Here is a 27,916-nt window from a genome sequence, read left to right on the forward strand (position 1 = left end):
TCAGTAAGCTCTGCGGCATTCATACGACCCCCACGCCATGCTCCCGTCTTCTTTGGTCCATGAAGAAGGGTCCTGAAGGCCAGCGGTGTCTGCCCCCTCACCTGGGGAGAGGGGCACCACCTTGTGTGGTAGGTCGTTGGACATCGTCATGAAAGGGGTGAAAGGATAAGGGGGTGGCGTGGGGTACCCCGGCACGTGGTACAGATCCTCCAGTGCATGCAGTGAGTAGGACTGAGCCCCAGCCAGGGGGCCCCCCCAGCTCGAGCTCCTGTGCGGGGCGGTGCTCCCTGACTCCAGCTGGGAGAGGCAACCCGTGTTGGGTGGCAGGGTCTGCAGGGTGTCAGTGGGCACGGGGTCGGCCTGGCTGAGACCGTCGGGCGCCGTTTGCTCCCACGAGTCCCTCTGAGGAGAATGGAAAGGTGACTGGGGTTAGTCATCAGAGGATACTCTGATGTGGACAGATTTCCTCACCAGCACTGGCTGCCGGTGGACACAGCTTCCAGAGTGGACTCTGTGCCCTCCCTCTGCTGTTCCCTCTGCTGTGCCTCCTCACCAGGCACCTGTTCCCTCCGGTGTTTGACACCGGCAGTGAGAGTTTAAGTTCCTTTCTAACTCTAGCATTCGATTCCCTAGATATATTACAATCCCTTTCCCTAGAAAACAACATTAAATAAGTAAAATGAGGGAACAACAGAATGTTGTTCAATGCTGTACAAATGTACAGCATTTTACCATTTCCAATGTACCATGTCTTGCATTCCTTCTGAGCTTCACAATACACGGGGTCCTAAAATGCCCTGTCCACACTGGGGACGTCAGCTCCGGCTACTTCTGAAAGGAGCAGGTCTCTAAACTACACGATGGGCTTCTCCCCTCCCTGAGCCAAGAGGTAGGAGCTTCCAGGGGCTTGGAGCTGGAAAGATTTGGGTTCAGTCCCTGGCTGCGCCACTTACTACCTTCCTGACGCTGAGTACCTCACTTTGTTCATCTGTAAAATGGGGCTTTAACAAGTATATCCTGAGTTGTTGCAAGTGTTAAATGACCAAAGGCACACAGAAGTTCCTGGCTGGAGTAGTTACTCCATAATGTTAATTCCCACCCCCCTCTACCCCCCTATAGTCGAAAGTCCCATCTTTAGAGATTCATTCCTTTGTATTTGAAGGCTTTACAGTTTTCTGTAAGATGGGTGTTGTATTCTTCAGATCTTTATGAACTCACCTCTTTGTTAGGATGGAGGGAGAACAAGATTCTATAGGGTAGAAATATTGTGGGGAGGGGCGTTGTGGGGACTGGGAGGGAAGAAGGCCTGATGTGCCTGCTCTGACAGATTACAGCCTAGTCTGTGGGTATGGGACCTCAGTGCTCTTTCCTTGGGTGCCGGAGGAACGATCTGGCAAAATCAGCAGAGTACTAACAAAATGGATATAGACCCTGCCGTATAGTCGTCCCCTCCCAAGCCCCTGGACAGACCCTCTCGCGGTCAGAGTTGGCGTGGATCTTTGAGGGAGGCCCCCTTGGAGCGTGTCCTGGCGGAGCAGCCGCAGGGGTGCGCAGGGAGAGCCAGATCTGGCTTCCACCTGGTTGCCAGGTGCACAGACTGGCCAGATGCATGCACGCCCAGACTTCACCTTGCTCCCTAACTGTGAACCACCTGCATACTCACAAGCACAAAGTGCGTCGTGGGATCCCCAGGGAAAGGTGGTGGCAGGAGCGGCGGCAGGGGTGAGGCGCTGAGCAGAGAGCTGGTGCTGGGGGTCAGGCCCGGGGGCCGGTGGTCTCCATGGGGGTCCGGGAAGTAGGAATCCAGGAGGCCCGGGTGGCTCTGCCCTGTGGCGGCCTCGCAGGCAAAGGGCTTGGCCGCGGGGCCCGAGGTGCAGACGTCACTTGAGAACTGTTTAGTGTTGTGGAAGTCTGAGTCTGAGAGGAACGATCTTCTGACCCCATAGTAACCTGACATTACTGGTGAACCTGTTGCCAAAGGGAAAACAAATGGGCAAAACTGTCCCCATGGGAAGTCTGGGTGTATCTGTGGCAGCCGAGACTCTCCACGTGGGAAACGGTCTTTCTAACGCAGGCCGGATACCAAGGAAAATATTTAAATAGATAGGTCTTGAAAAGCATTAAATATTGCTGCATTGCCTCTTTTAACTGGTCCAGCCCAAATAACTAGTATGTTTAACCTTCACTCTGCCTTTGGAGATGAGTTCATTTGAGATGGTGCAGTAACTCTTCTCATTCACTCACTCAACATACATTATGCACTCTCTGTGTTCCAATTACTGCCCTAGGAAAAGTTTGGGCGTAAAGAGAAAAAAAAGAAATCCCTCACCCATTTACATTCTATCAAATGAAGTGTCTTTTCCCCAGTGTCTGAGCTCTGTCTCCATATACAGAGAACTGCTAACAACAGGCCGTTTCTGGGCATGGTATCTGAGATTCAGTATCTCTAGCCACAGTGATACTATAACCCCACCCCAAATCAGAGGCAGGTTGTATGCCTCTCCTATTTCTTTGTATACTGACCTTCTAACATATGTTTCATACCTAGTAGGCATCAAGAAATGGCTCGCTTGCTTTGGGATGATAGAGCTACTGTGCCACCAGGTCAGAGGACTACCAAAAAAAAAAAAAAAAATGTTTTCTGGCTTTCTCATGCTGCCCTCTTGTGTCCATGCAGAGTCGCTGACTCAGTTCACCTGGGCCCTGGGAGAGTTTGGGAAGAGAATACCTCGTACAGAAAGGTTCCCTTGGTGAAAACAGGGGGAAAAGCTGAAGCTAAGAAGAATCTCATTTAAGGCAAGGCCAGGGAAATTGTCCCATAAGGAAAGAGAGGTGTTTGCTACAGCCTTTCAGATCCAGTAGCTCAGCTGTAGCAGGAAACACATTATCATTTAGAACATGTTGAGGGACATAGACTCAAGCTCCGTAAAATGGATGGTTCAATTATTCCAGCTGGTGGTGGATGTGGTCCAATTAGCTAAGACCCACACTCTGAGGTCACGAAAAGGCTGAGCTGGGAGGAGGGCGCAGGCGCTTGTCTTTCATTACCTTCCGCCAACCAGAGTGCGCCACTTGCGGACTCTGTCCCAGTCCACTCTGCTTACTTGCCCACAGGGACAGAAGCCCATTCTCCTTTGTTATTATGACACAGTCACACATTACTCCACCTACATGGCACTTTGGCCCTTGCCACATGGTGTAGCCCTTTCTATTAAGCTCACTACTCCCTCACCTGAGTTACAATCCTCTTTCTGATCCACCTGCCAACTCCATGGGGCAGAGCTTATGTCTTATACATTTGCTGTAAATCCCGTAGTATAATACTGTGTTCAACAATTACATGTAAATTTATTCATTCATTCAGAGGAAATCAGAACTCCCTGTAGAAACTTACGGCAAATTCTACTCACTCTACTTTCATCTTAAATTCTATAGCCCCAAACTTCTAATCTGCTCATGAATTTGAAAGCTGTGGTTAGGGGTTTCATCATAAGCATACTTCCATAGACGAAAAAAATGTGTGCAAGTGTAAATTAATACCAATAGATAAAATTCTGTTTCATGCCATGAGTTATATCCACGGGAGTCATTAAGGCTGAGAATGAGGAATAGGTGAACAAGGCTTCCAGGATCTCATGTCTTCGCTTCCAATTTCCAAGTAAAAACAACCACCAAGGAAAAAAACCTGTGCTCTCTTATGCATATATTTTTCTCCTTAAGGAGGGGAAGGATAATTTGAGATAGTAAGAAAAGCTGCAAAAATGTCCTTCTATAGAAGGGAGCAGATGTAACCAGATTCCAGTGATAGTAAACATGATTGGAAAACACAAGACATTCAGATATGTGAGATCTCTTATTGCTCTCATTCCTCTTCTCATCCAGCTCTGAAGCTTACTAAAATTATTGAGAAAGCCTAAGCCACTTCTGAGTTTGGGATCTGAAAGGAGTGTGTGTGTGTGTGTGTGTGTGTGTGTGTGTGGAGGATGGGACATATGTATTGAAATGAAGACCAGATGCTTATCAAAGTGCCTGACCTATAGAGAGAACCCAATAAATGGTAGTTCCTCCATCTGCCCACCAGTCTCTCTCCTTCTGTTGTAAAGCAGGTGCATAATCTATCAGAATTTTAGACTTTTTAAAATTGTATCAAGGGCCTAATTGCTATTGTTTCTGCTCAGTAAGCTTCTCCTTGGCAAGGAATGGAAAGGCTGCCCTCAAGACAGAATGAACTCTGAGTTCAGGAATGACTGAATTAAGTGTGTCTTCACTGATTTTATATTTTAAAAAATAGCTAGATTGAAAAAGTAAAATTTCTACAGTGCTGTAAGGCAGTTATAAAGAATGGAAGCCCCAGTGCCTGACTTGAATGCAAAAGGCAATTAATCAACTGCTCGTTGAACTCAAGTACTCACCTGGCATCTGAGCAAATGGAGACTGGGGGTTGCTGACACCGCTCTGGAAGGCAAAGATAGTGCAATGTTTTCTTTAGTTGCAAGTTTGAATTAAAAAAAAAAGATTAGGGATACATTTTACAAGCTTTATTTTCTGATACTAAGAAACATTATTTGGGGGTTAAACTAGGAGGGCAACCAAGATTAAGAATTCAAGTATCAGGGGGTGCCTGATACTCGGTTGAGCATCCAACTCTTGATTTCCACTCAGGTCATGATCTCAGGCACTCATTGGGAGGGGGTTCTGCTGGAGATTCTCCCTCTCTGTCTGCCCCTCCCCTTGCTCGCATGCTTGATCTCTCTCTCTTTCAAATAAATAAAGAAATCTTTAAAAAAAATCAAGTATCAGAGAACCAAGTTGTATGAGAGATGAGAGAAACGAAAGTTAGATTCTGGTAAACATGCCAAAAAGCACAGGCTAGATGAAATGGAATAATCTGTCTTTTGTTTTGTATTGCTTGTGGTAATATCAAATATAGATCCAAGTGATTTATATACATACAGGACCTTTGAAGATATTACTAGTTACATTAAGATGAGGTCATACTGAATTGGGGTGGACTCTAAATCCAACATGACTGGTGTCCTTCTAAGAAGAGGAGAGAGACACACAGAGACACAGACGCAGAGGGGAGAAGGCTATGTGAAGACAGCGGCAGAAGTTTGAGTGATAGGACCTCAGGTTAGGAACCGCAACCACCGGCAGCTGGAAAAGGCAGGGAGGTATGCTCCACTAGAGCCTTCGGAGGGAACCGGCCCTGCTGACACCTTGATTTTGGACTTCTAGTCTCCAGACAATGAGACAATGCATTTCCATCACTTTAAGCGCCCCGCCCCCATTTGTGGCACTTTGTTCCTGTAGCCCTAGGAAACTAATATATTACTGACGATGAAGCAGACAATGCAGTGTAGTATGAGAAGTGACGTGGTCGGGGAAAGACCGAGTGAGGGGGGCACCTAAGCTGGTATTAGGGATGGGGTGGGGAACACATCCTTGTTGCCGAAGCTAACCTCTGGAGGAAGGGTATCCAGGTGTGCTGAGTCCTAAAATATACAATTGCAAATCCTGGCTCCCCCCTGCCTGGAACAAAGTTATTTAGGAAAAAATAGCTGTTGCGAAAGTTAAGAGTCCTGAACATCTAGTTCTTTGGATCTGAGCTCCTGTCCCTCGCAGCGCTATAGATTCTCAAAAGTTGGAAGAGATTTTATAGAGAGCCCCGTGCAACCACCCACTCAATGCCAAAATCCTGTCCATATTACTAACACTGGGTGCAGTTAGCCTCTAGGGCTGCAGAACCCAATACCCTCTCAGAAAGCCCATTTCTTCTCTGGGCACTTCTGACTGTCACAAAGCAGGCAGAAAAGAATCACTTTCTTCTTTCTCATCTTTTTGGTCCATACACAATAGGGTTTAACCCTTTTTCCATATATGGCCCTTCAAATATTTGAAGAGAACCCATTATTTCCCCAACTGTCTTCATCAGTTTGGGCTGCCATGCCAGATACTATAGACTGGGTGGTTTAAACAAGAAACATTTCTCCCGGTGCTGGAGGCGGAAGGGTGCCCACAAGGTTGGGGTCTTGGGGACCCTCTGCCTGCTTTGCACATGGCTGGCTTCTCTCTGTCTTTATGTAGCAGAAAGAGAGATCATCTCTCTCATGTGTCTCTCCTATGAGGGCACTAATCTCATTCATAAAGGCTCTACCCTCACAACCAAATTAGCTCTCAAACACCAAATACCAAATACCATCCTGTTGAGGCTTAGGGCTTTAATATATAAATTCTGAGGGGACACAAACATTCAGTTCATAGCACCAAACTGGCATTTAATCTTCTCCAGGCAAAATATCCTCCAACCATGGGGCACCTGGGTGGCACAGTCGGTTAAGCGTCCAACTCTTGATCTCAGCTCAGGTGTTGATCTCAAGGTTGTGAGTTTAAGCTCCACACTGGGCTCCATGCTGGACGTGGAACCTACTTTAAAAAAAATCGGGGCGCCTGGGTGGCTCAGTTGCTTAAACGTCTGCCTTCGGCTCAGGTCATGATCCCAGGGTCCTGGGATCGAGCCCCACATCGGGCTCCCTGCTCAGTGGGGATTCTGCCTCTCCCTATCCTGCCCCCCTGCTTGTGTTCCCTCTCTCGCTGTGTCTCTCTCTGTCAAATAAATAAATAAAATCTCAAAAAAAAAATCCTCTAACCACTCAGAAGGGGCACAGGTTCTCTGAGTGAAGACTCTGGAACTAGAGTGTAAGTGCTTGAATCCCAGCTCTGTGATCTTGGGCACATGAGATTAATGATCTCCTATATGCCGAGTGCTTTGAATAGTTCCTGCCATAGAGCAAGCAGGAAATAAACGTTAGCTCTAATCACTCAGATGCATCTTTATGCCCCTTCAAATCTATGGCATATTCCTCTAAACTGTTCTGATTTATGTGTCTTGTTGTTTAAGAAGTTAACACTTTTAAGTGGCAGAAGGGAAGCCCCGGCAGGCAGGCTCAGAGGTGGGTGTAGATCAAGGTGCCCTACATCTTATATGGGAAGGAAAGGAGGTGATGATTAAATACAAAGCACTTGGGTTGGGGCACATTTCCCCATGTTTCCAGGGCCCATCTTCCTCAGCTCTGTCTGGCTGGGTGCCTACACCCTCTGGCTTCTGCCTGGGCAACCTTCCGTGTATACGCACAGTGTGTGAATGCTGCTGGGGGGGGGCACGTCCTGTTGCTCTTCTCCCCCCTGCTCTCCCTGCTGTGGCCGAGGCTGGGCCTGGCTGGAGGCTTCCGTGAGATGCTGGCACACGCCCCACCCCGTGGACAGAAGTATCAGCACCCTAGCCTCCCCTCAGCGCCTGCCAGCCTTACCTCTGTCGGCTGGAATGGTTCTGCTTCCACTCTTCCCCCAGGCCAGGAGAAAGCTCAGTCCATGCTGACCTGGTCCCTACAGCTTCCAGCATCTCTGCCGTGAAGGCTCTCCCCTGGTTCTCCTCTGCCACCAGCAGTCCCTGGATGGAATCTTCTTATTAATCCTGCTTCTTCTGCCCAGGCTTCCTTATCACTGTAGGACCGCCAGCACTACACCTGCCCCCACTGAGCTCTACCACCCGAAGACCCCACAGTGGTTTCACAACTGGAAGTCTAGTTGATTTTGTCCACTATTTGATGAAAAGAAGCCTCTTGTGTTCATTTCTCCTACACAGTGTTGCCTTCTACCTGCAGTGGAAATTGCAACTCTGGTTTCATTGTTGATGGTTACCCATAACATTTTACCTTGCATATTTAACAAAGACTACAAACAATATCTGAAAACTCCTACTGACAAAATCCTTAGAACTCTCACTACACCTCTCCTAATCTACGTGAGTATTCTCTCGTATTTTAGCTTGTTCCTTTCTATTACATCTTCCCAAATTAGACATCATAATTGTCATCATTTTATTAAGTAAACCTGTATTAGATTTACTTATATGTTCACCATTTTCTTTGCTTACTTTGCTTCGAGACTTTTCTTTTTAGATTCATTTTCCATCTTCTTAAAGTAATCCTTCAGAAAATTCCTTTCCTGGAGGTGATGTTGGTGATAAAATGTTTGTTTTCATTTATCTGAAAATATCATGTCTTTTTCTCTTGTACGTGAAAGATAATATTTTTAGGTTCACAATTGTAACCTTATAGTTATCCTCTCTCAGCATTTCAAAGATATCACCTCACTGTCTTTCGGCTTCCATGATTGCTGTTGACCTTGCAGTTATACTTTGGACAATTTTTCTTTCCTTTCTGCTTTTAAAAAAATTTATTATGGAAGTATAGTTGACACACAATGTTATTATTAGTTTCAGATGTACAACATGGTGATTTGTCAATTCTATACATTACTCAGTGCTCAACCGTGGTAAGTGTAGTCACCATCTGTCACCATACAACGTTACTACAATATTATTGACTGTGTGTCCTGCACTGTACTTTTCATCCCTATGACATTTATTTTGTAACTGGAAGTTTGTACCTCTTAATCCCCTTCACCCATTTTACCCATCCTCCGCATGGAAACCACCAGTTTGTTCTCTGTACTTAAGAGTCTATTTGTTACTCACTTAGCATTATACCCTCTCCTCCATCCATGTTGTTGCAAATGGCAAGATTTTATTCTCTTCTATGGCTGAGTAATAGTCCACTGTGTGTGTATATATACACACACTACATCTTCTTTATCCATTCATCTATTGAAGGACACTTGGGCTGCTTTCATAAGTTGGCTCTTGTAAATAATGCCGCCATAAACAGAGTAGTGCATATGTGTCTTTGAACTAGTGTTTTTGTATTCTCTGGGTAAATACCCATTCATGGAATTACTGGATCATAGCATAGGTCTATTTTTAATTCTTTGAGGAACCTCCATACTGTCTTCCGCAATGGCTGCACCAGCTTGCATTCTTCCCACCAATGGTGCATGAGGGTTCCTTTCTCTCCACATCCTTGCCAATACGTGTTGTTTCTTATGTTTTTCATTGTAGCCATTCTGATAGGTGTGAGGTGGTATCTCATTGTGGTTTTGATTTACATTTCTCTGATGATGAACGATGTTGAGCATCTTTTCATGTGTCTATTGGCCATCAGTATATCTTCTTTGGAAAAAAAAATCTATTCAGTTCTTCTGCCCATTTTTAAAATCTCTGCTTTTAATTTTTTAAAAAGATTTTATTTATTCATTTGACAGAGAGAGAGAGAGCACAAGCAAGGGAAGCAGCAGGCAGAGGGAGAGGGAAAAGCAGGCTCCCTGCTCAGCAGGTAGCCAGATGCAGGGCTCGATCCCAGGACCCTGGGATCACGACTTGAGCTGAAGGCAGATGACCGACTGAGCCACCTAGGTGCCCCTAAATCTTTGCTTTTTAATATACTCCCTTTGTCTTCAAGTTTCTTCAAATTAACCTCATTTTACCTCTGGAAAAGTTTCAACTGTCCTCTCTTTAAATGTTGCCTTGTCTGTATCATCCCCATTTTCTCCCTCTAGGACTCAGTTTAGATGTATGTTAAACCTTTTACCTTTATCCTCTATACCCCAAACCTCCCATTATTTTTCTCTATATCCATGATTCTCTGTTCTGTATTTTGCTATAAATTGCTATAGACTTCTTCAGATCTACATCCAGTCCACTAATTCACTTTACCAGTGATTTTAGTGATACCACTTTACCACAGATAAAGTGATACCACTTTACCACTAATTCACCACCAGTCCACTTCAACCGTAGTTAATTTGTTGTTTTACTAATATACTGCATTTTAAAAGTTATCAATGAATACATATTTTTTCATTTCTATAAATTCCATCTGATTTTTTAAAAATCTGCTTGGTAATTTTTGATAGTCTCTAGTTCACTGTTTTCTATTTATTGAGTTACTGTATATTTTGTATTTGGTAATTCTAATATCTAAAAGTTCTAGGAATTTAAATTTATTGTTTATTGTTTATGCTGACTCTCACTCATGGTGGTTTGCTTCCTTATGCATTTGGTGATCTTTGGTTAAAGCTTATATCTGGTTAACCTTAATCTGTAAAATCTGGGGTTCTAATTTGAGACTGCTTTCCTCCAGAAGATTTATGTTTGTATTTCTAGGGAGCCAGCTCCCTTCCAGGTTCCCCAGGTTAATCCTGGAGTCCCAAGTTCAGCTCCCCAAACTTGGCAACCGTTCAAGGACCAGTTCATGCATAAAGCTGATTTGGACACCTGTTCTCAGGGGAACCTGCTTTTTGGTGTGATCACCTCATCATTCAATGGCTTAATTTCTGATCAAACTTTTCCCCAGCCTCCCATGCCAACACTCCCTCCTCCCATATCCCCCCGCTTTGGAGATTTCCCTTACTTCCTGCCGGGTCAACATCTTATTAAAAGGTGTTCTATGCAGGACCCAGTTTTGTTTTGGGTGAGATCACCCCGCCTCCAGACCATCTAGTCTGACCAAAACAATTGAATAGCTAAATATTGCAACTAGATGTAGATACCTTTCTATTTTCGCACAGCATAAAAGATTTTATTTTCCCATAATTTTCAAATTCTCTCAGAGATTTAAATTATAATAGAAGTAATTCATAAACCCATACCTGTCATTTCATAAGCAAACTGTTAACCACACACCCAAATGTGTTATACGTATTATCTTATTTAACCACAATCCCCAAAGAGAGGTGATATTATTCTCATCTTAATGATGAGGGACTGAAGAACAAAGAAATAACCCATGTTACTTAATAGGTAGAACCAGTGGTGATGGTGGTGGGTGGGATCTAAGAAGGACCTGTGGAATTTCAGAGCCCATTTCTTAACTAAAGCACCATGCTGCCTCCCCAGCATTCTAATATCTCAGAAATAAAAAGAGGAAAATATCATACGAGGTTTAAAATTTTTTTTAGTATCCAAGAGACATAGGGACATCCAGAGAGGGCATGTAATTTTCCCAAAGCTCACAAAGAAGACTTAATGAGATTGGTACTTTCCTGTCTGACGCATATATGTATATATACTTAGTCCTTCAGTGGATATACTATTTTGTGGGGGAGTCAGCTTTATTAAGGTACAATTTTCATATAATAAAATTCCCAAATTTTAAACACACAATTTGATAACTTTTGACAAATTTTGACAGACTCCTGTGACCCACTACTATAATCATGACATAACAAATTTCCATCAAATTAATTATTTTATAGCTCTAATGAATGCTGCCCTCTCTATGGTGGCCTGGGGGAAATGCTTAGGGGGGGTAAATATAAAAGGCAGTGATAAGCGCCATCAGTTTGCCTCTCACAGAACAGAGAGTTCTAAAGGCCCTGGGGAAGGACTGGGGAGGACTTCACTGGACAGATTTCAGAGCTGGTGCTTATTCCTCCATCTCATTCTCAAATTTTATAGGTTAAGAAAGAACAGCCTAAAATATGAGTCTTCAGCATGTCACTAGTTGTTGCACATATGAAGGGAAAACTCACATTCCTTTCTACCTTGTTCAAAATAGTGTGTTCACACAGTTGCCTCTTATCATATGAATCCTCCAGGAATAGTACTGAAATTGATATTGAAGAGCCCACAACTTTGGACCAAGCAAGATGGTATATAATTTTTATTTTGCATACTGCAAACAACAGGATCTTGCAATGCCAGGTAGCCAAATTCAGAGGTTTATATTTGAATGAAATTTGCCAGTCTGCAACTTCCTGCAGCTAACATCGCAGCCTCACAGCTGCCCCAAAAAGCCCCTCCATGAAAATGAGTTAATTTGAACTAATGGGTCACTGAGGTAATAAAGTGATAAGATTAGGAGTTTCACCTTGAGTACATTTATCATCATTTTTATGACCCTATAATATTTTAGGTGCCAACCTAGTTAAAGAAATATATTGAAATGTACTAAGGAAAAGATCTCCGACTAGTGTAAGATTTTTCACACTGGTATATAATTTATTTTTAAATTCGAATGACATAGTTTAGAAAGCGTCTGTTTAATTTTTGCTACTTATGCTAAAATAATAATAATCATAGCCCCTTATGAATAGCTGGGCTCCCTTTTAAAGGAATTCATAGCACTTTATATATTTAATATCTCACTGTCATCACACCTATGGTTGAGAGACGGGTCAAGCTGGTGATACTATACTGAACATTCTAAAACCATGTTTGTTGGTTTGTTTTGGATTTATATATTTATTGATTGATTTGCGAGAGAGAGAGAGAGAGAGAGAGAGAGAATGAGCAGGAGGGAGAGAAAGAAAGAATCTGAAGCAGACTCCACGCTGAGTGCAGAGCCTGCTGCGGGGCTGGATCCCATGAGTGCGAGATCATGACCTGAGCCAAAACAAAGAGGCAGATGTTTAACCAACTGAGACACCCAGGCACTCCTAAACCCATGTTTTAAGATCTGAATTTAGACCCACCATAAGTCATATGATTTTCTTCCAACTTTGAAATGAATGTAAAGTTAATGCTGGATGTAACACAGTGAGTCTTTAAATGGTTATCCATGTTAGGCTGGAATATCTTCCTCTTACAGAAGAAAATGGGCATAGAGAATCAGATGCCTTTGTTCATGTTAAAGCATGTAGCAGAAACAGGGGCATTCTGACTGGTGTGAAATCTTACACTGTGAATGAACTATGCCAAACCCATTCTAATTTTATTCGTTTTGTAGTTTAAGGCAGGTTTTGATTTATGGGCCACTTATCTGAGCTACATAGCAATTTAACCATAAATAAGAAAAATAGTCCATGATGAATAGAAACTGCAGTTGGAAGCATCTATCTATCATGTGTCAGGTGCTTTGTATGAGGTTATCTTATTATAAACTAGATATTAAGATCTCAGGTTTACAAACAAGGAAACCAAGCATCAGAGAAGTTAAGTAATGTGCCCGAGATTGCCCGCCCATCTAGTAAATTCCAGAACTAGATTTAAACCCAGAGTCTCTGATTCCCAAATTTCTGCTCCATCAAGCTCTCAATGACGTAACAAGCAAGTTCTCTGCACCTACTCTTCCATCAAACCAGACATTTCCCGGGCACCTCTGATGCATGAGGCACTGTGCTGAGTGTTGCAAGTGTGAGACAAAATGCCACTCCAGAGCTTAGACTGGGATCCACTTAGGGAGACAAGCCATTTGTGGTAGATTAACTATGACCATAGTTGCTTTGCAGCCTCTCTCACCAAGAAGTGGAGTCTGTCCCTCTACCCCTTGTGTCTAGGATGGTTTTGTAACTTGCTCTAACAGAATGTAACAGAAATGATGTTGTGTGTACTTCAGAGTCTAGGCCTCAAGAAGATTTGCAGCATTCACCTTCTTCTGCTTGAAATACTGCCTTATGATCTTCTAAGGAAGTCAGTCTCGACTCCTGGAGGATGAGTGTGGAAGTGAATTCCAATGCTCCTTCTGATGGCCAGTACCAACTGCCAGACATGTGAAGGAGGCCATCTTGGACTCCCAGCATGGATGAACCTCGAGCTAAGGGCAACTGCATGACTGAGCCCCAGGGAAACCAGCAGAGGAACATCTAGCCAGCCCACAGAATTGTGAGAAATAATAGATAATAGTTATCACCTTCTAAGGTTAGGGTGGGTTCTGTTGCAACATGTAACTGATGCAGACATACCCAGGAGAAAGTCACTCATGGTGCAGAGCTCATGGATTCCGGTGCAGGCTAGATCATATAATGTGGAGGTGGGGTGGAGGTGAATTGCTGCCTGGGGGGAAGGCGACTGAACACATTATATAGTGGGAGATATTGGAGTCCATGCACCTAGTTTCCAAGTGCATGGCCCATGCTCTATACACTCTGGAAGTCAGACAAGGGGGAAACTGAGGTACAGAGGATTTGAAATGGACACTGAAGGATGAGGGGATGCAGACAGGAGAAAGGAGGCTCCCAGGTGCCAGGAATTTTGTGAGCCAAGCACAGAAGTGGGAAAGCACAACTCTCTTCAAGAAATAATGAGCAAGTTTGTTTGTCAGGAGCAAGAGTTTCACTTAGTTGATTACATAAAAATGTATTGCGTGCCTACTATGCATCAAGATTGTGGCGGTTTCCAGAAATAAAAAGAGGAATAAGGCATGGGTTCTGTTCTTGGGGAGCACACAGTTTTATAGGGAAGAGAGTTACATAACTGTATAAACAGGGGTAAGAGGACTGGCATTTCATGAGTACTTACTTGATGCCAGATTTCATGTCAGGCTCTTTGCGCATCAGTGTGTGCTTCATCCTTTTTATTAAGGATGTATATTTATGTGCTTTATTTACTCTGCACTGTGCTAAATGAATATCATTGCATCCTCACTATTAACTAATGAAATAGATTGTTGTAAGTTATTATCTCCAGACTATAGATTGGGAAACTAATTAGACAGTATAAAGGACTTGTCCAAGTTCAGGGTTAGTAAGTGACTAACTTAGTCACAAGCTAGTAAGTGACAGAGCCTGATTTAGTGCAGGTAGGGGGTAGGGGTGAGTTGCTGCCTTCTTGGGGGAAGGCGGCTGAACACACTATATTGTGGGAGAGATCTGAGTCTGGTTTTGAAGGATGAGAGGAAATCAGGAAGCAGATAGGAGACTGGGCCATTATATTTGAGGAGAAAAGCAAAGGCTCGAATGTGCAGCCGGCATGCCCCCGACATGGAAATGTGTGCAGGAAGAGTGCAGACAGAAGGCTGAAGAGAAGCTGGAGGAGGATGTCGGAGCCAAGTTATAAAGGGTTTTTATGAGCCATGCTGAGGAGCTTAGACTTTGCCCAGTAGCAGGCAATGGTCTTTTAGAAGCTCCTTAGCCATGTGGACATAGTGGTATTGGCATTCCAGCAAATTTAACCTGGTGCTGAAAATGGTGGGTCAGGAATGGATGATGGGTGAGTCTATGCGCTATTGCAACTGAACGGAGATCCAGGGATGAGGGGGTCTGATGGGCTCTCATAGGGGCGGAATGTCAGGATGTCAGCAGGTAACATTTATGTCAAACTGGATGTGGCTTTTAGAGACTGCCAAGGGCTGATACTCGCCATGTGAGTGCTGCTGAGGGCTCCTGGCCACCTGTCCAGTTGTACCAATTCCCGGGTCTCTTTCTGTCTTTTCTTCTTTATCACCAACTTCCCCGCTGATGCCTGTGGGTAAAGAGGGGGCTGGCACGTCTCCCTCAGACTGCACTATTTACAAAGAAAAACCCCCTACATTCTTAAGTGATTTAATAGTATAATGTATAGGTCCAATAAACATTTGTGAGGAAGGAACATTGACACATCTGTCCTTAAAAACATTTGCCTTTTGTCTACAAAGCCCTAGATCGCAGAGGATTTATCTCACAAAGAAATTGCTCATCTGGTTCTGTGCACTTTGTTTTTGTTATCACCAGCCTCCAGCAAAGTAGGTACTATGCAATTGATATAAAATGGAGACATAAAAGGGTTAAATAGTTTGCTTACAGCCTTCAAACGTATAGAGGTGAAACTGAAGACTTAAAGTCTTGTTTAGATTCTCTCGTGGGGGAAGGGAATTTACTAGAACATTATTTTATGCATGTTTGTAATAGTGCGTGTAAATATTGAACATAGATTTTGATGTTCATTGACTTGTTAGTACAACAACATAATTTCTTTTTAATAAAATGTCATAGCAAAATTCTGTAAGATTGTATATGAACTCAGTGTCTTGACCCTGGGGACGTAGGACAAGGAGATGAGTAAGCAGGAGAGGTCAGCAGACGTCTACTTTTTACTCTATACCCTTTATTCTGTTTGAAATTTCACCATGCATTCTTTTGTAATTAAAACAGCTCCTTAATAAAAGTTACAAAAACAGAATTTAGGTCATATCTTTATGGTAAATCTCAAAAAAAAAAAAGCAAAAACAAAAACTATGATTCCAAGTGTCTTATATTTCTGGTGTACGAACTATTTTATGTCCTTTGGAAAGCTAACACAGTTACAGAATTCCAACTTTCTGACAGTTTATTGACATTCTACCGTTAAAACTCTCCTGCTTGGCATAAAATGATGTCCAGGCTGTCTCTGTGAGAAAGTGATTTCTGTTGCCTAAGCTACAAAATGAAACACATTTCTTTTTACCCCTGGTGTGCCTTTGGAATGCTGTTTGTATTTATGTAGCTAAGTAAGAACAACAGGAGCCACCAGGCTGCTCGGTGATAGATGGTCCTGTACACTGCGGCTAGCACAGAATATGCAGAAGTTCAGCCCGGGCACATGGACTCTCCATGGCTGTTTCGCTGCAGAACCTGATGATTTTTGCAAGCTGCGGGAAAAATTCACCACCAGGAAATATTTTAGATTTTATGATATTAAAAAAAAATACAGAACCACTAGAACAGCTGAAAAAATAAGTTGCTTGCAAAAGGTTCGCCTTTATTATTATTATTATTAAAAAATTTCTTCAATTGTGAAAGAGCAGGTGGTTGGGTGGGGAATGTGAAAATCCCTGGCAATGTGGTTCAGTTCTATAAACAAGGCAGGAGAGTGGGCTAATTAAAGTCAGACAATGGGCTATTTTGAAAGGCATAGATAAAGCGTTCATTCAAGTGAATGCCAAGGACATAATATGTACCTCTGTATTCAAACATGGGCATTTTGAGTTGACAAGGCATTGCCTGCTCAGAAAATTTTTTTTTTTTAATTCTTTCTGGGCTCATAAAGGGGGTTAGCTGGCAACCTTAACAAGGAATATACAAAGCGCTGCAATATAAGAGGGAGCAAAAGGTGTGGGGGAGACATTCCTGGGTAGACACTGATTATCTTGAAAATATTACAAATAAGTAGGATCCTTCTGCTGGCAATTCAGAAAAAAAGTAACAAGGGCAAGTGAGATGTACTTATTAAAGAAAAATAATAGTTTTCCTAAGAAGTTTAGCAATCAAAGACAAGAGGAACAGGTACTTCTAAAAAATAAGAAAAAATAAAACACTAGCAAAGCAGGAAGACACACACTGGGCCATCCGATGACCATTTGCTGTGTCCAGGCAACCAGGAAAATCTTACTAAAGCCAAGTTACATTGTAGGATGGGTTCAGTTTATGAGAGTTGACATAAAAAGTAATTTTTATAGTAAATTTTAAGAAATCGGAGAAGAGCATGGGTATTTCTTATAATAGTTGTACAGATATTTTTGCACTCATATGTCTTCAGAGTTTGGGACCACTGCCCAAATCTTATCCTTCTTCTAACCATGGATTCAATTTAACCTACAAGTGCTCTGTTCTTCAATTTGACAAGACAGTCACGGCTGCAATGGCTGGGATTTCTTCCCTGAAAAAGGAAGGTATGGCCGACTCCCTAAATTTAAAGCATGGATAATCAGTTTGCTCAAGAGCCTTCCTTCTTTTAGCCTCTTCATTATTGTAGCACCACCATTAGAATACCAAAGAGAAGTAACACAACCTATAAATTGTCCAACTTTCAGCAGGTTTTGGGGGGTATATCTTGATTAAAATTCGATCTTGATATCAGTAAAGTCTTCCATCTGTCCTTAGCATGGAACGCTAAAAATTGGCTTAGTGTCTAGGAAATGAGATCATTGGTGGTCCACCTCTCTTCATCTTTTCCCAACCTTTCATAAGAAGTTAAGAGCATAAGGCAGTTACTCTCCCTTTCCTTAGTGGCTGTTATATTTATCAGAAATATGCATATGAGTCTTTAGTGTGTGAAATTATGAGAGACTGCTGGACACTGTGGAGACTGGGAGAGCATCTAAGAGGTGGATCACCAGAGACAGCACGTCAACTGAGCTGGTAAACTCTGCTTTTTCTGGGCTCAGGGATCTGTCTCTTCCAGCCCTCAAAAGGGAGCCAATATCCTCTTTGCCTTCTCAAGTGGGGGAAGTGACATTCTACAACCATTCCCAGGAGTGAGCCAGGCGGTTAGGTAATATTCAAAAAAGAAACCACACTTCATCAAAAGGCATAGCAGGAGAGTAAGTTACGGGCAAGAGGAAATGGTCAGCGAGAAGTGGGTTGGGTGGGGTAGGCCCCAGAGATCTCCGGGAGAGCAGCAGGAAGGTGACCTCACCTAACTGCAAGGTCAGTGTGGTATGCTATGGCTCTGGTTCAGGAAATGTTTTCCTCTTTTTATAGAGAGGCCAGGTGCCATGGTGAGCCCAAGAGATCAGGGGTCCGGGAGTGGTGGGGAGTGACAGAGAGGAATGACTGTCTGGAAGCACGTTCTAGGACAGAGCTCGAGATAGGTTCTAGAAGGACATCAAGAACTTTTCATCTCTAGTTCTTTTGAGGATGTCTGGGTGTCATAGAAACAGAAGTTGCTGGTTCTAATTGAGACAGGGTGTGGCATCACCTAAACAATCTATGGAATCACTGCAGGGGCAGTGGGTTGAGAGGGAGCAGAAGTCATGACCGGGACCCAACATCATGCCCGGAATCTGAAGGGTGACAAGAGGACTGAGTGCAGGCCCTGAGACAAAGTGGCTATTCCAGAGCTAGTCCTTCCTTGGACCAGAGATGTAAGTTAAGAAGGCGAAACAAAGGCGATCCCACAAACCGGGGTCAAATCTGCACTCCAGTGCTTTCTACCTGGTATTTATTTTCCTCATCGGAAAAATAAATAGATATGAGTGCCACCCTCTCAAGAGAGTCTGTTGTGCTTCTTGTTGATAAATGGCATATATGGCAAAGTATATAAATGAAAATATTTGTTAAGTCCCTATTTCAGAGCCTAGCAGTAAACTATAACTGTTATTATTAAGAATTCTTATCTCTCCCAGAGAGAACTGAGGTGACAGGAGGAGACCCAGGCTTCGAAGTCACCTCCACGCTCCACCCATACCAGTCTTTGACTAGACATTGAAGTTAGTGTCAGAATATTTGCACTCCACACAATTGGTCTTGTGCTTTATGTGATTTTTTTGTTCCCCATTCCCCTCACAACCGCAATCTGCAAAGTTCTACTTGAACTAGAGGAAAGGCAATTTATCTTTATCAGAACAGAGAGGGGTTCAGCTTGGCCTTGGAACTTGGGGATAGTGTTGTCAGTGAGTGGGACATGTTCTGAGGTCAGGAAAACCTATCAAGCCAAATTGAATATTGAGATGGGAAGAACCTGACCCTCTACTTCTCATCACAAGGACACTGAGGCCCAGTGAGAAAAAAGGAGTTGCCTGTGATCTCTGAGAGCCAGAAGGAGGGGTTGAAACAGACTGAGGAAGGAGCCTTTTTCTTTTGGTGTAGAAGAGATGTCATGGATGTGTTTTTCAAAGCTTCAGAGAAATCAAAGAAATCTTGAGATGCTGTAACATACAGTTGCCAATTGCCTACTTTCTTAAATACTTCACGAGAAATCCAAATGCAAATCGCAGATATGGACATCACCACGTTTACACTCGGTGGTAACTGAAGTGTGCATGTGATTGGTACTGCAAAACAGCAGCTGGATATATAACTAAACAAACCTCTAACTAGCAGTCTTGATAGAAAGGCAGACAGTTATTATGGATGGAGCTAGGCAATACACATCTGTCTCACAGAGTTTCGCCATCTCTCAATAAAGATCAAACACTTTCAATTACTCTAAGCCATAAATGCACTATATGGCACCCATTTACCTTCTGTTACTCCAAATTTTTCCATCAATATATACTATTGTCATACTTCTTTCTGTGTTTACAATGTTTTCCTTCCAGAAATAATTAGGAAATATTATTAACCAAGACACCCAGCTGACAATATGGCTTTATACTATGTGTTCTTGGCATGGAGATTTCAGCAGCTAATTTAAATGTAAGGATTTAGGAAAATACAGAAAGAGAAAATAATTGTAAGTCATTATGACTTGGAAAGCAAACAATCGAGGTTGATGTAAAAGAATCATGACAATGGAAACAGCTAACTTTTGTTCTGTACGTGTATATAATATTTATAATTCAAGACTGATATAATCTAAATATATTTCCCACTTGGGCTGTCTCGCCTTGACATTTTCTTCAGTTCAGGCCTTCCAAAACAACCTAGAAATCTTCATGTATTTTCCTTCATGTTTATGTAGAATATTAATCTAAATTAAGTTTCCTGTCTATTTCCTTATTGTTCCTCACTTACAGAATTTTGATGAATGGGCAGCATAGCTATTAGTGTGCCCATAAACCAATAAAAGAAACTGAACAGCAGACCCTGATCCCAGGCTCATCGTTATCTCCTCCACACTGCCCTATAAGCCCCCATTCTGCTGATAATTTTTACTCCAGACTGATCTCCGTTTCCTACTTCTTAAGTTAAATTTTTCCCCCTCATGGCAGCTGTTGTGTACTCAGTGATTTTAAACGAATCTTTATGATAGCTTAAGAAAAACTTGATTAGAAAGCTCAAGAGCCTGCAAATCGTTCACTCATTTCAAAGCAAAATGAAAAATTGTGGCTATTAGCCTTACTGCTTCGTCTTATTATCCCTTTTTTGTTCTATACCATAGAAAACTGAGAGTTCACTGAATTTTGTGATGTTATTAGACTTTTTCAATGATTTGCTTCTATGAAACTCAACTGAAATTGTGTAATTGAAAAAAACACAAAAACCTACATCAAAAGTCTAATTATATATATTTTTTGGTACTAGATGTGGGTGAATGGCTCAAGGTTTAAATATTCTGATAGAAGATTGAGTAGTGTAGTAAAGAATAACACAGAAAAAACTGCGAAAGAAAGAGAAAAACCATTATTTAAAACCAGATGTCCACAGTAATAGTGTGAAACCACAGGCTCACGGCTAGGATGTACAGAAGTGGTTTTAAGTCCAGTCTTTGGTGAAAATCTCTTTGGTGAAAATCTCTTTTGATTCCTACTGCAAAGATGTGAAAAACATTTCATGGTATCAAAAACAGATGTTCTTGAAGGAAACTGTGGTAAAGATGGATTAACACAGCCTGTGTCAACTTAACAAAGTGCTGTCACAAAGAGTAGAGCACCAATTTGGGCATCAATGGATACTTCCTAAAGGATACTTATCCAGAGGGATGTACTTTTCATCATGTATGTGTATTAGCTTCCTAGGTCTGCTGTAACAAATTGCCACAACCTGGGTGGCTAAAAAAACTGAAATATCTATCCGTATGGTTCTGGGAGCCAGAAGCCCAAATCAGCGTGTTGGCAGGGCTGTGCTCCGTGTGGGACTCTAGGGGAGGATCTACCCTTTGTGTCCTTCAGCTTTCAGTGGCTGCCCGCATTCCTTGGCTTGTGTCTGTGTGACTCCAACCTCTGCCTCCCGACCACCCTGCCTCTTACTGTTTCGTGTGTCTTCTCCTGTGTGTGTGTGTGTGTGTGTGTGTGTGTGTGTGTGTGTGTGTCTTTCTCAAACCCTCTCTCATGAGGATGCATGTAATCGCATTCAGGGTAATGCAGGGCAGTATCTACTTGGATAATCTAGAGTAGGTGCATCCTCTGAAGATCCTTAGCTGAATCACCTATTTTGCCATAGAAAGGAACATTCACAGGTTCCAAGGTTTTGATGTGGGATCTTTGGGGGGTCCCTCTCTTGGCCTAGCACACTCTATATGACAGAACTGTATGGTAGGGTCTCCAATCTCCTCTAGCTGGCCTCTCATTGGTTATTACCCATGCTGTCTGTAGCAAAGTTTGAATATGCCTAAGGATGGTTTCCCCATCTGAACTTATTCAAGACATTCAACTCACTGTTGCCTGGGGCACTGGCATGAGAAAGAGAAGGTAGGTTCAGTATTATCCATGCAATTAGAACCCCAGGTGCCCACCAGCAACGTGATTCTCCATGATTCCTGCACATCAGGTTGGCCTTGCAACAGGGACAGAAATAGGTCTTCCAAGGATTATGGTGTCTTTCTTGAGATATACACATTTTCTAGAATAGTGGTTAACAGGTGGACAGTAAAATCAATTTATGGAGATACCTTAAGCCCAAATAACCATATTTTGGGAAAATATGCATTTAATCACCTAAATTTAACAGGGCATTGGAGTTGGATGAGAGTAAGACACTAGTGTTGAGATATCAGATAATATATGTGAACCCGTAGACAAGGCTAAGTTCATGCTGCCTATGCACTTGATGTCTGAGAAGAACTACCATAGTTAGGGCAGGTTTGTACCTTTCTTATCCTAGAAGTTCTTTCCATGTGATATATTTTCCTGTGTTTTGATTTTGTTTGCATGTGCTATGGTCTGAATGTCTGAATCCTTCCAAAATCCATGTTGAAATCCTAATGTCCAATATGATGTTATTAAGATGTAGGGCCTTTGGGAGGTGAGTAGGTCATGAGGGTAGAGCCCTCAGGAGTGGTATTAGTGCCCTTATAAAAGAGGCCCCCAGAGAGCTCCTTAGGTCCTTCCTCCAAACGAGGGTACAATCAGAAGTCAGCAGTCTGCAACCCAGAAGAGGGTCCTCACCAGCATCTGGCCATGCTGGCCCCCAGAACTTGGACTTCCAGCTTCCAGAGCTGTGAGAGATAAATGCTTGCTGCTTATAAGCCACCCAGTCTGTGGTATTTCAATACAGCAGCCCAAATGGACTAAGCGTGAATCAGAGATTGTTCTACCCCAGCCCACATAGATCTGTCCCTTTTAAAGGAATATTGAATTGGGAGCCAGAAGACCTACCACCTGCTAACTGTGCAACCTGAAAACCTTCACTTCCTGCCTCTTCTTCTTCTCAACCTTTCCATCTGTAAAATGGGAAACCGTGTAAATATCAATTTCACAGGATTAGTGTGTCCATCCAATGAGACAACACAGGAAATGCACTTTAAACTGTCTTTATGTAAATAGTATTGTGGTCTTCACATCACACGGCTGTGCTGCCTGGTCCTTGTCTTTAGTCTAGAGCTTGGTTATGCAGCCTTGTATTTTTTAAATGTAGAAATCTTTTTCTTTTCCACCAGGTTATTTGGTGTTTAATGGCACAGATTATATATTATGTGTTTCTTGTCTCCACTTTCACTCTAACACTGTCAGTGTCACTGGGCCAACAGTAATAGCTCAACAAACTGTGATCTGGGTAGAGATGAGAACATTGGCCGTGTGAGCCTTGAACCCCTGCTCTTTGCTCTACAGTCAAGTTCTCAAACTCTGATGTGCAAAGGAATCACCCAAGGAGCAGGTTAAAAATGACCATTCCCTGGCTCCAGTTCAAAATCTCTATGTTAATAGATACGGGACAGAGACCAGCAATCTGCACTTTAGAATAAAATCAAACAATATGGCTTATTATGAATTATGTTTATATTGTTACATCTCTGAAAGAGTGAAACATCAAAAAATAATGAAAACAGATTATGTGATAGTCATAGATCTTAAGCAAAAAATGTTAGGTCATTTTTCAAAGAAGAATACAGTTACATCCACCATTTGGAAATACTATGCTTTTTTGTCTTTTTCTGTAATTCTGTCTGGCATTGTGCCGTATCATTGTATGTAGGTATTGATGATGATGCCAAGGGGTGAATTAGAGCCTCATTCACACTGGGCAGATACAGTATCTGTTCCTTGACTATGTCTTTAATCTGTGATTCCTGCCTTCCCCATTGACAGTATGACTGGAACGTCATTCTGGCTGTAGCTGTGACCAATCCACATTACTTCCACAAAGCCATGGTTCATTTGGAATAGACCCTGAATTCCCTCTCTCAGGTGCCTGGGTGGCTCCGTCGGTTAAGCATATGCCTTGGGCTCAGATCATGATCTCAAGGTCCTGGGATCGAGTCCTGCGTGGGGCTCCCTGCTCAGCGGGGAGTCTGCTTCACCTTCTCCCTCTGCCCCCCCCCGCTCATTCTCACTCTCAAATAAATAAAATCTTAAAAAGATAAAATTGAATCCCCCCTCCCCCCATCTTTCCTCCTTTCTCTCCCTCAAGAGACTAAATTGGTATGGATATTTGTAACGCACACCCCCATGACTCTGAGTGGACACTGAGAAACACTGCACTAGGAACAGATAAGGAGCCAATTACTCTGATTTTATTTTTATCAACTAAGCTCCATTTGTTGAACTAGAAGAGAGGAGGTGCTTTAAAATAAAGGAAGACAGAAGATGTGCAATAAAAGTTCTTGGATGGGAGGAAATAGAATCTGGAATTGGTTCACTTGAAACATGTCCCAGCAGTTTGATCGAGGAGAGGTGCTGAATGCTGAGCCCACGTTCTGAGCAGCGCCCCCCCACCTCCCGCCGCCGCCAAGAACAAATGTCCGTGGTGCGCCAGCCCCGGTAAAGGTGCTGTACATGGTTCCCACATTTGCTCTTGTGTCCTGCACCCAGCAATGCATGAGGGACGCCTGACATTCATGTCGCTACATGTTACCAATAGACTAAGCGATCAGAAACCCATCTTGGTAGCCAACTGCCACTCTCACTCTAGACTTGCTTTTGGAGATCTGGGTGCAAGGACTGAAACATTTTAAGCACAGGTGGAGCTATTTATGAAGACACGGAGGGCAGGTAGAAGACATCATCAATTGGGATGCTTCAGTACGATTTTGCATGCTACAGAGAGGCGTTTTCTAAACCATCTCTACCAGATTTAGAATAACATGTCGATGACCATTAACATCAGACCCGTGAAGCGAGAGCTGGTGTCTAGAGAAGGGAGAAAGGAACAACTAACCTTAAAAGGGGACCTAGGCTTGCAAAGGCTTCAGAATGAATTAAATCGAGACTTACATTAAACCTTGAGTTACTTGTCTGCCGGGACCGTTTTTCAGCCAGTAGATCTTTGACCGTGTGCTTGACTCGCACGCCTTGATACACGCGTCTGCTGTAGTCTCCTGGGACTTAAGCAAATGGAAGCAAGGATCAAAGGTGGATGGAGTGATAGGTTAACCTCCCTGGGGGATGTATTCAAGGGCTGGTCATTGTGATGCTGTTTGCTCAATAGAATGACAGGCTTCTTGAATTTGAAGTGACTTCAATAGAAGTCACTTAGTCTTTTCTTTGATAGAAATTCATCCAAGCTCTGCTTACATGGAAAAAAAAACCCCCCACTATCCCACCTTCTACACAACAGCTCTTCAGAATGTCATCTTTTTTGTACCCCAGTTTGTCAAGGTTTATTCCCGGAAGGCTTACAAATTATGCTTCAGTCGAAAGATCAGGAATCGGATGCACCTTGGAATAATGCTTCTTACTACCTGATGCAAACGTTAGATTTGCATGATTCAGTTTGAGGAGGGACAGCATTCCTGCCATATCATATTCCTACCTGATGTGGGTGAGCTGGTCAACCGGACTGCTTTAAGATTATGTTCCTAAGAAGAAAGCCATCTGTTTCTGTTCACTGCACAATTAAATTAAGCAGTTTTTATTATTGAAAATACAGTTTTTCAACATGGAGAGTTGCTGCTTTGAAACTAGGCCAAGGATAAGGGAAGAGTCTAATGAATGTTTCTCATTCATTTAACAAATATTGAGCACTTACCGAACCTATTAGTATGCTTGGTAATTTACCTGTATTATTTCATTTGATCCATTTTACGAATGAAGAGACTGAGGTCTGGGGCTAACTAAATTATTTGCCAAAGTCTCGTAGCTGCCAATAAGCAATGGAGCTGGGATCCAGACTTAGGTTAGATCGTAGCTCTAACAACTGGGAACATTTGCTATTTTCACCGCGAGGAAATTAGAGATAACAGACTATAGAGAAAAATGTTTCCCCAAGGTTCCGAAATTGGCAACCCTGCTCCTTGGGATAGTGAGCTCCTTGTCACAGAGGACGGTCAAGCAACGACAGGAGAAACTTCTGTTTGGACAATTACAGAAGTATTCGAGCACTGAATCGTAGCCGAACTGCAGGAACTAGAAGATATTTTCTACCTCTGAAATCACTGTTCTGTAGTAGGTTGGGATAGTTTCGATTCATTTTAACTGAGCTGTTGCTGGCTTGCTTACTAGCGATTTCAGCTGGTATAGAATTCAGCATTGGTGCACATGGCAGAAGGTACTCACACGTATATGCACGGGCATATCACTAAAAAAATTCTCTAATCTGGTGAAATTTGTGGATAGTCTGGGATATATTTGACTTCTGAGTCAAATCTCATTACAAAGAGAATAAAAGTCAGGAAGAAAGGAAAGAAGCACAACCCAAACCGGAGGCCAAGGGGCACATCTGATGGAGGAGGCTGCTGGCCCAGTGGGCAGGGCCTACATGACCATGTGTCCTCTGCTCACGGATGGAGGACAATCACAACCTCCTAGCCCCAGCTTCCTTGTCCGTAAAATCTCACTGCAGCGTTTTCTAAGATGGGCACGTGAAGACACGCCAAACTACCAAGTTTTACACAAAATGCCTGGACAAAATGAAGGAGGGGGGAAAAATCTAGGTTCCAAGGCAATGTATTATTTAGTTCATATAAAGCCACACAGAAGTCTGATTTCAGCAAAATAAAGTTATTTGAATTGTCCTTTGGGTCTAAGTTGGACAGGATCTAATTTTGGTCTATATATCTTTTAACTAAAGAGGCTTGAAGTACTTCTTTCAAATCAGCCTCCAGTTTAAAGCTTGAGGACTTTGTTTGTTCCAAAGGAATCTAGGTGCTGCTTCTAGAATATATGTGATACTTTCATTTTTGGAAAAACCTAAGGCCACATTTACTCATCAATGATTTATCAAAGTATTTTCTATGTGTCAGGCACCATGTCAGAATTGGGGATATGAAAGAATTTGATATCTAGTGGGAGGAGAGAGAAACTTAGAAGATAATTTTAATGCAAAGGTGCTAAGTGCAACAACAAAATTATGCCTAGGATATTCTGAAAAACACAGTGTCAATTCCTTGTGAGGGTGGAGAGGGACTGGGGAGGGCAGAGGGGAACCCAAGCTGAAGGCAGGGTAAAGTGGACAAGAATATTCCAGGCGTCAAGCACCTCAGGGGCAAAGTCCTGGAGGCAGGAACAGATCCAGGTGTGTGAGGGAGGAAGTAAGGCTGGAAGAGGAAACAAATAAGCTCAGTCATGAAGTTTCTGGTGGGCAACGGAGTTTGGACTTCATCCTGTGGGCAATGAGTCTTGGAAGCTTTTAAGCAAGGGAGCAGTATGGTTAGATTTGCATTTTAGATAGACTTTTCTGGCAGCTGTTTAGGGGGTGGATTTAAGAATCACAAAGCCACAGGGAGATCAGTCAGGAGGGTTCTAGAAGAAGTCAAGCAAGAGATAATAGGCTCGTTTTTGTTTTTGTTTTGTTTGTTTTTTAGAGAGGGAGGGAAGGGAGATGAGGGAGAAGGAGAGAGAGAATCTTAAGCAGACTCCACGCTGAGCACAGAGCCCAACTTGGGGCTCAATCTCATGACCCTGAGATCATGACCTGAGCTGAAATCAAGAGTCAAACACTTAACCAACTGACCAACTGAACCCCCCTGCCAAGAGATAATGGGTTCTGAGTAGTGGTAGATAGGAGGGCAAGGAGCAGACATTTGAAAATTATTTCCAGGTGGGAGGGAAAGAAGAGTGAAGATTCAAGGGTGATTCTCGAGTTTTCCCCATGGGATCGGTCTGGGTACATAAGTTCTGGAGCCATCATGATGTGGTGGTAATGAAACCAGGAAAGAGGATGGAATTCCCCGGGGGAGGGTTCGAAAGGTAGCGTCACGTGATGGCACACTTAAGAACAATACTGTGTGTCCGGCACACCAGGATACGCCGGCCAGGCTGCTACGACGGCCCCAGAGGATCGACCTCTTGGGAACTCCTATAATGCCAACTCCCGACACACTAGTTGGGGAAGCTCTGGAGTAAAGATGGACGTTACAGATGAAAGCCTGGGGGAAGGTCCAGATTTGAAGTGTTGTCAGAGGAGGAAGAGAGAAATGAAGAAGATAACATAGAAGAAATAGTTGGAGAAGAACCAGGCAAAACCAGCGGAATAAGGCATCCACAGAATTCAGGGGAAGAGATTTCAAGAAAGAAGGGAAAAGTATGAAAGGCAGGAGAGAATGGTCCAGGAAGATGAGGACAGGAAAGCATTCACTGCTTTCCAT

General features: G+C 42.9%; 1 protein-coding gene across 1 annotated transcript; it reads right to left on the reverse strand.

Moving 5' to 3' along the window:
• POU2AF2 (POU class 2 homeobox associating factor 2) lies at positions 1–27,916 on the reverse strand. The gene is made up of 5 exons (XM_028105783.2): positions 27,907–27,916; positions 24,606–24,715; positions 4,413–4,455; positions 1,664–1,968; positions 1–402 (listed from the first exon to the last, which is right to left on the reverse strand). Exons 1-5 carry the CDS (start codon positions 27,914–27,916, stop codon positions 1–3), a joined length of 870 nt encoding a protein of 289 aa, XP_027961584.1.

The sequence above is a fragment of the Eumetopias jubatus genome, unplaced genomic scaffold (assembly GCF_037043125.1).
Source record: "Eumetopias jubatus isolate StellerSeaLion01/CBP00866 unplaced genomic scaffold, mEumJub1_p1.0 scaffold_13, whole genome shotgun sequence".
Taxonomy (NCBI): domain Eukaryota; kingdom Metazoa; phylum Chordata; class Mammalia; order Carnivora; family Otariidae; genus Eumetopias; species Eumetopias jubatus.

Bases quoted from the DNA above. Each gene is read 5' to 3' on its own strand.
- POU2AF2 (XM_028105783.2), bottom strand. The intron at 4,456-24,605 runs GTAAGTCTCGAT...TTTGCCTTCCAG, and splicing joins CAAGTAACTCAAGGTTTAAT to AGCGGTGTCAGCAACCCCCA. The intron at 1,969-4,412 runs GTGAGTACTTGA...CTTTGGCAACAG, and splicing joins TCCATTTGCTCAGATGCCAG to GTTCACCAGTAATGTCAGGT.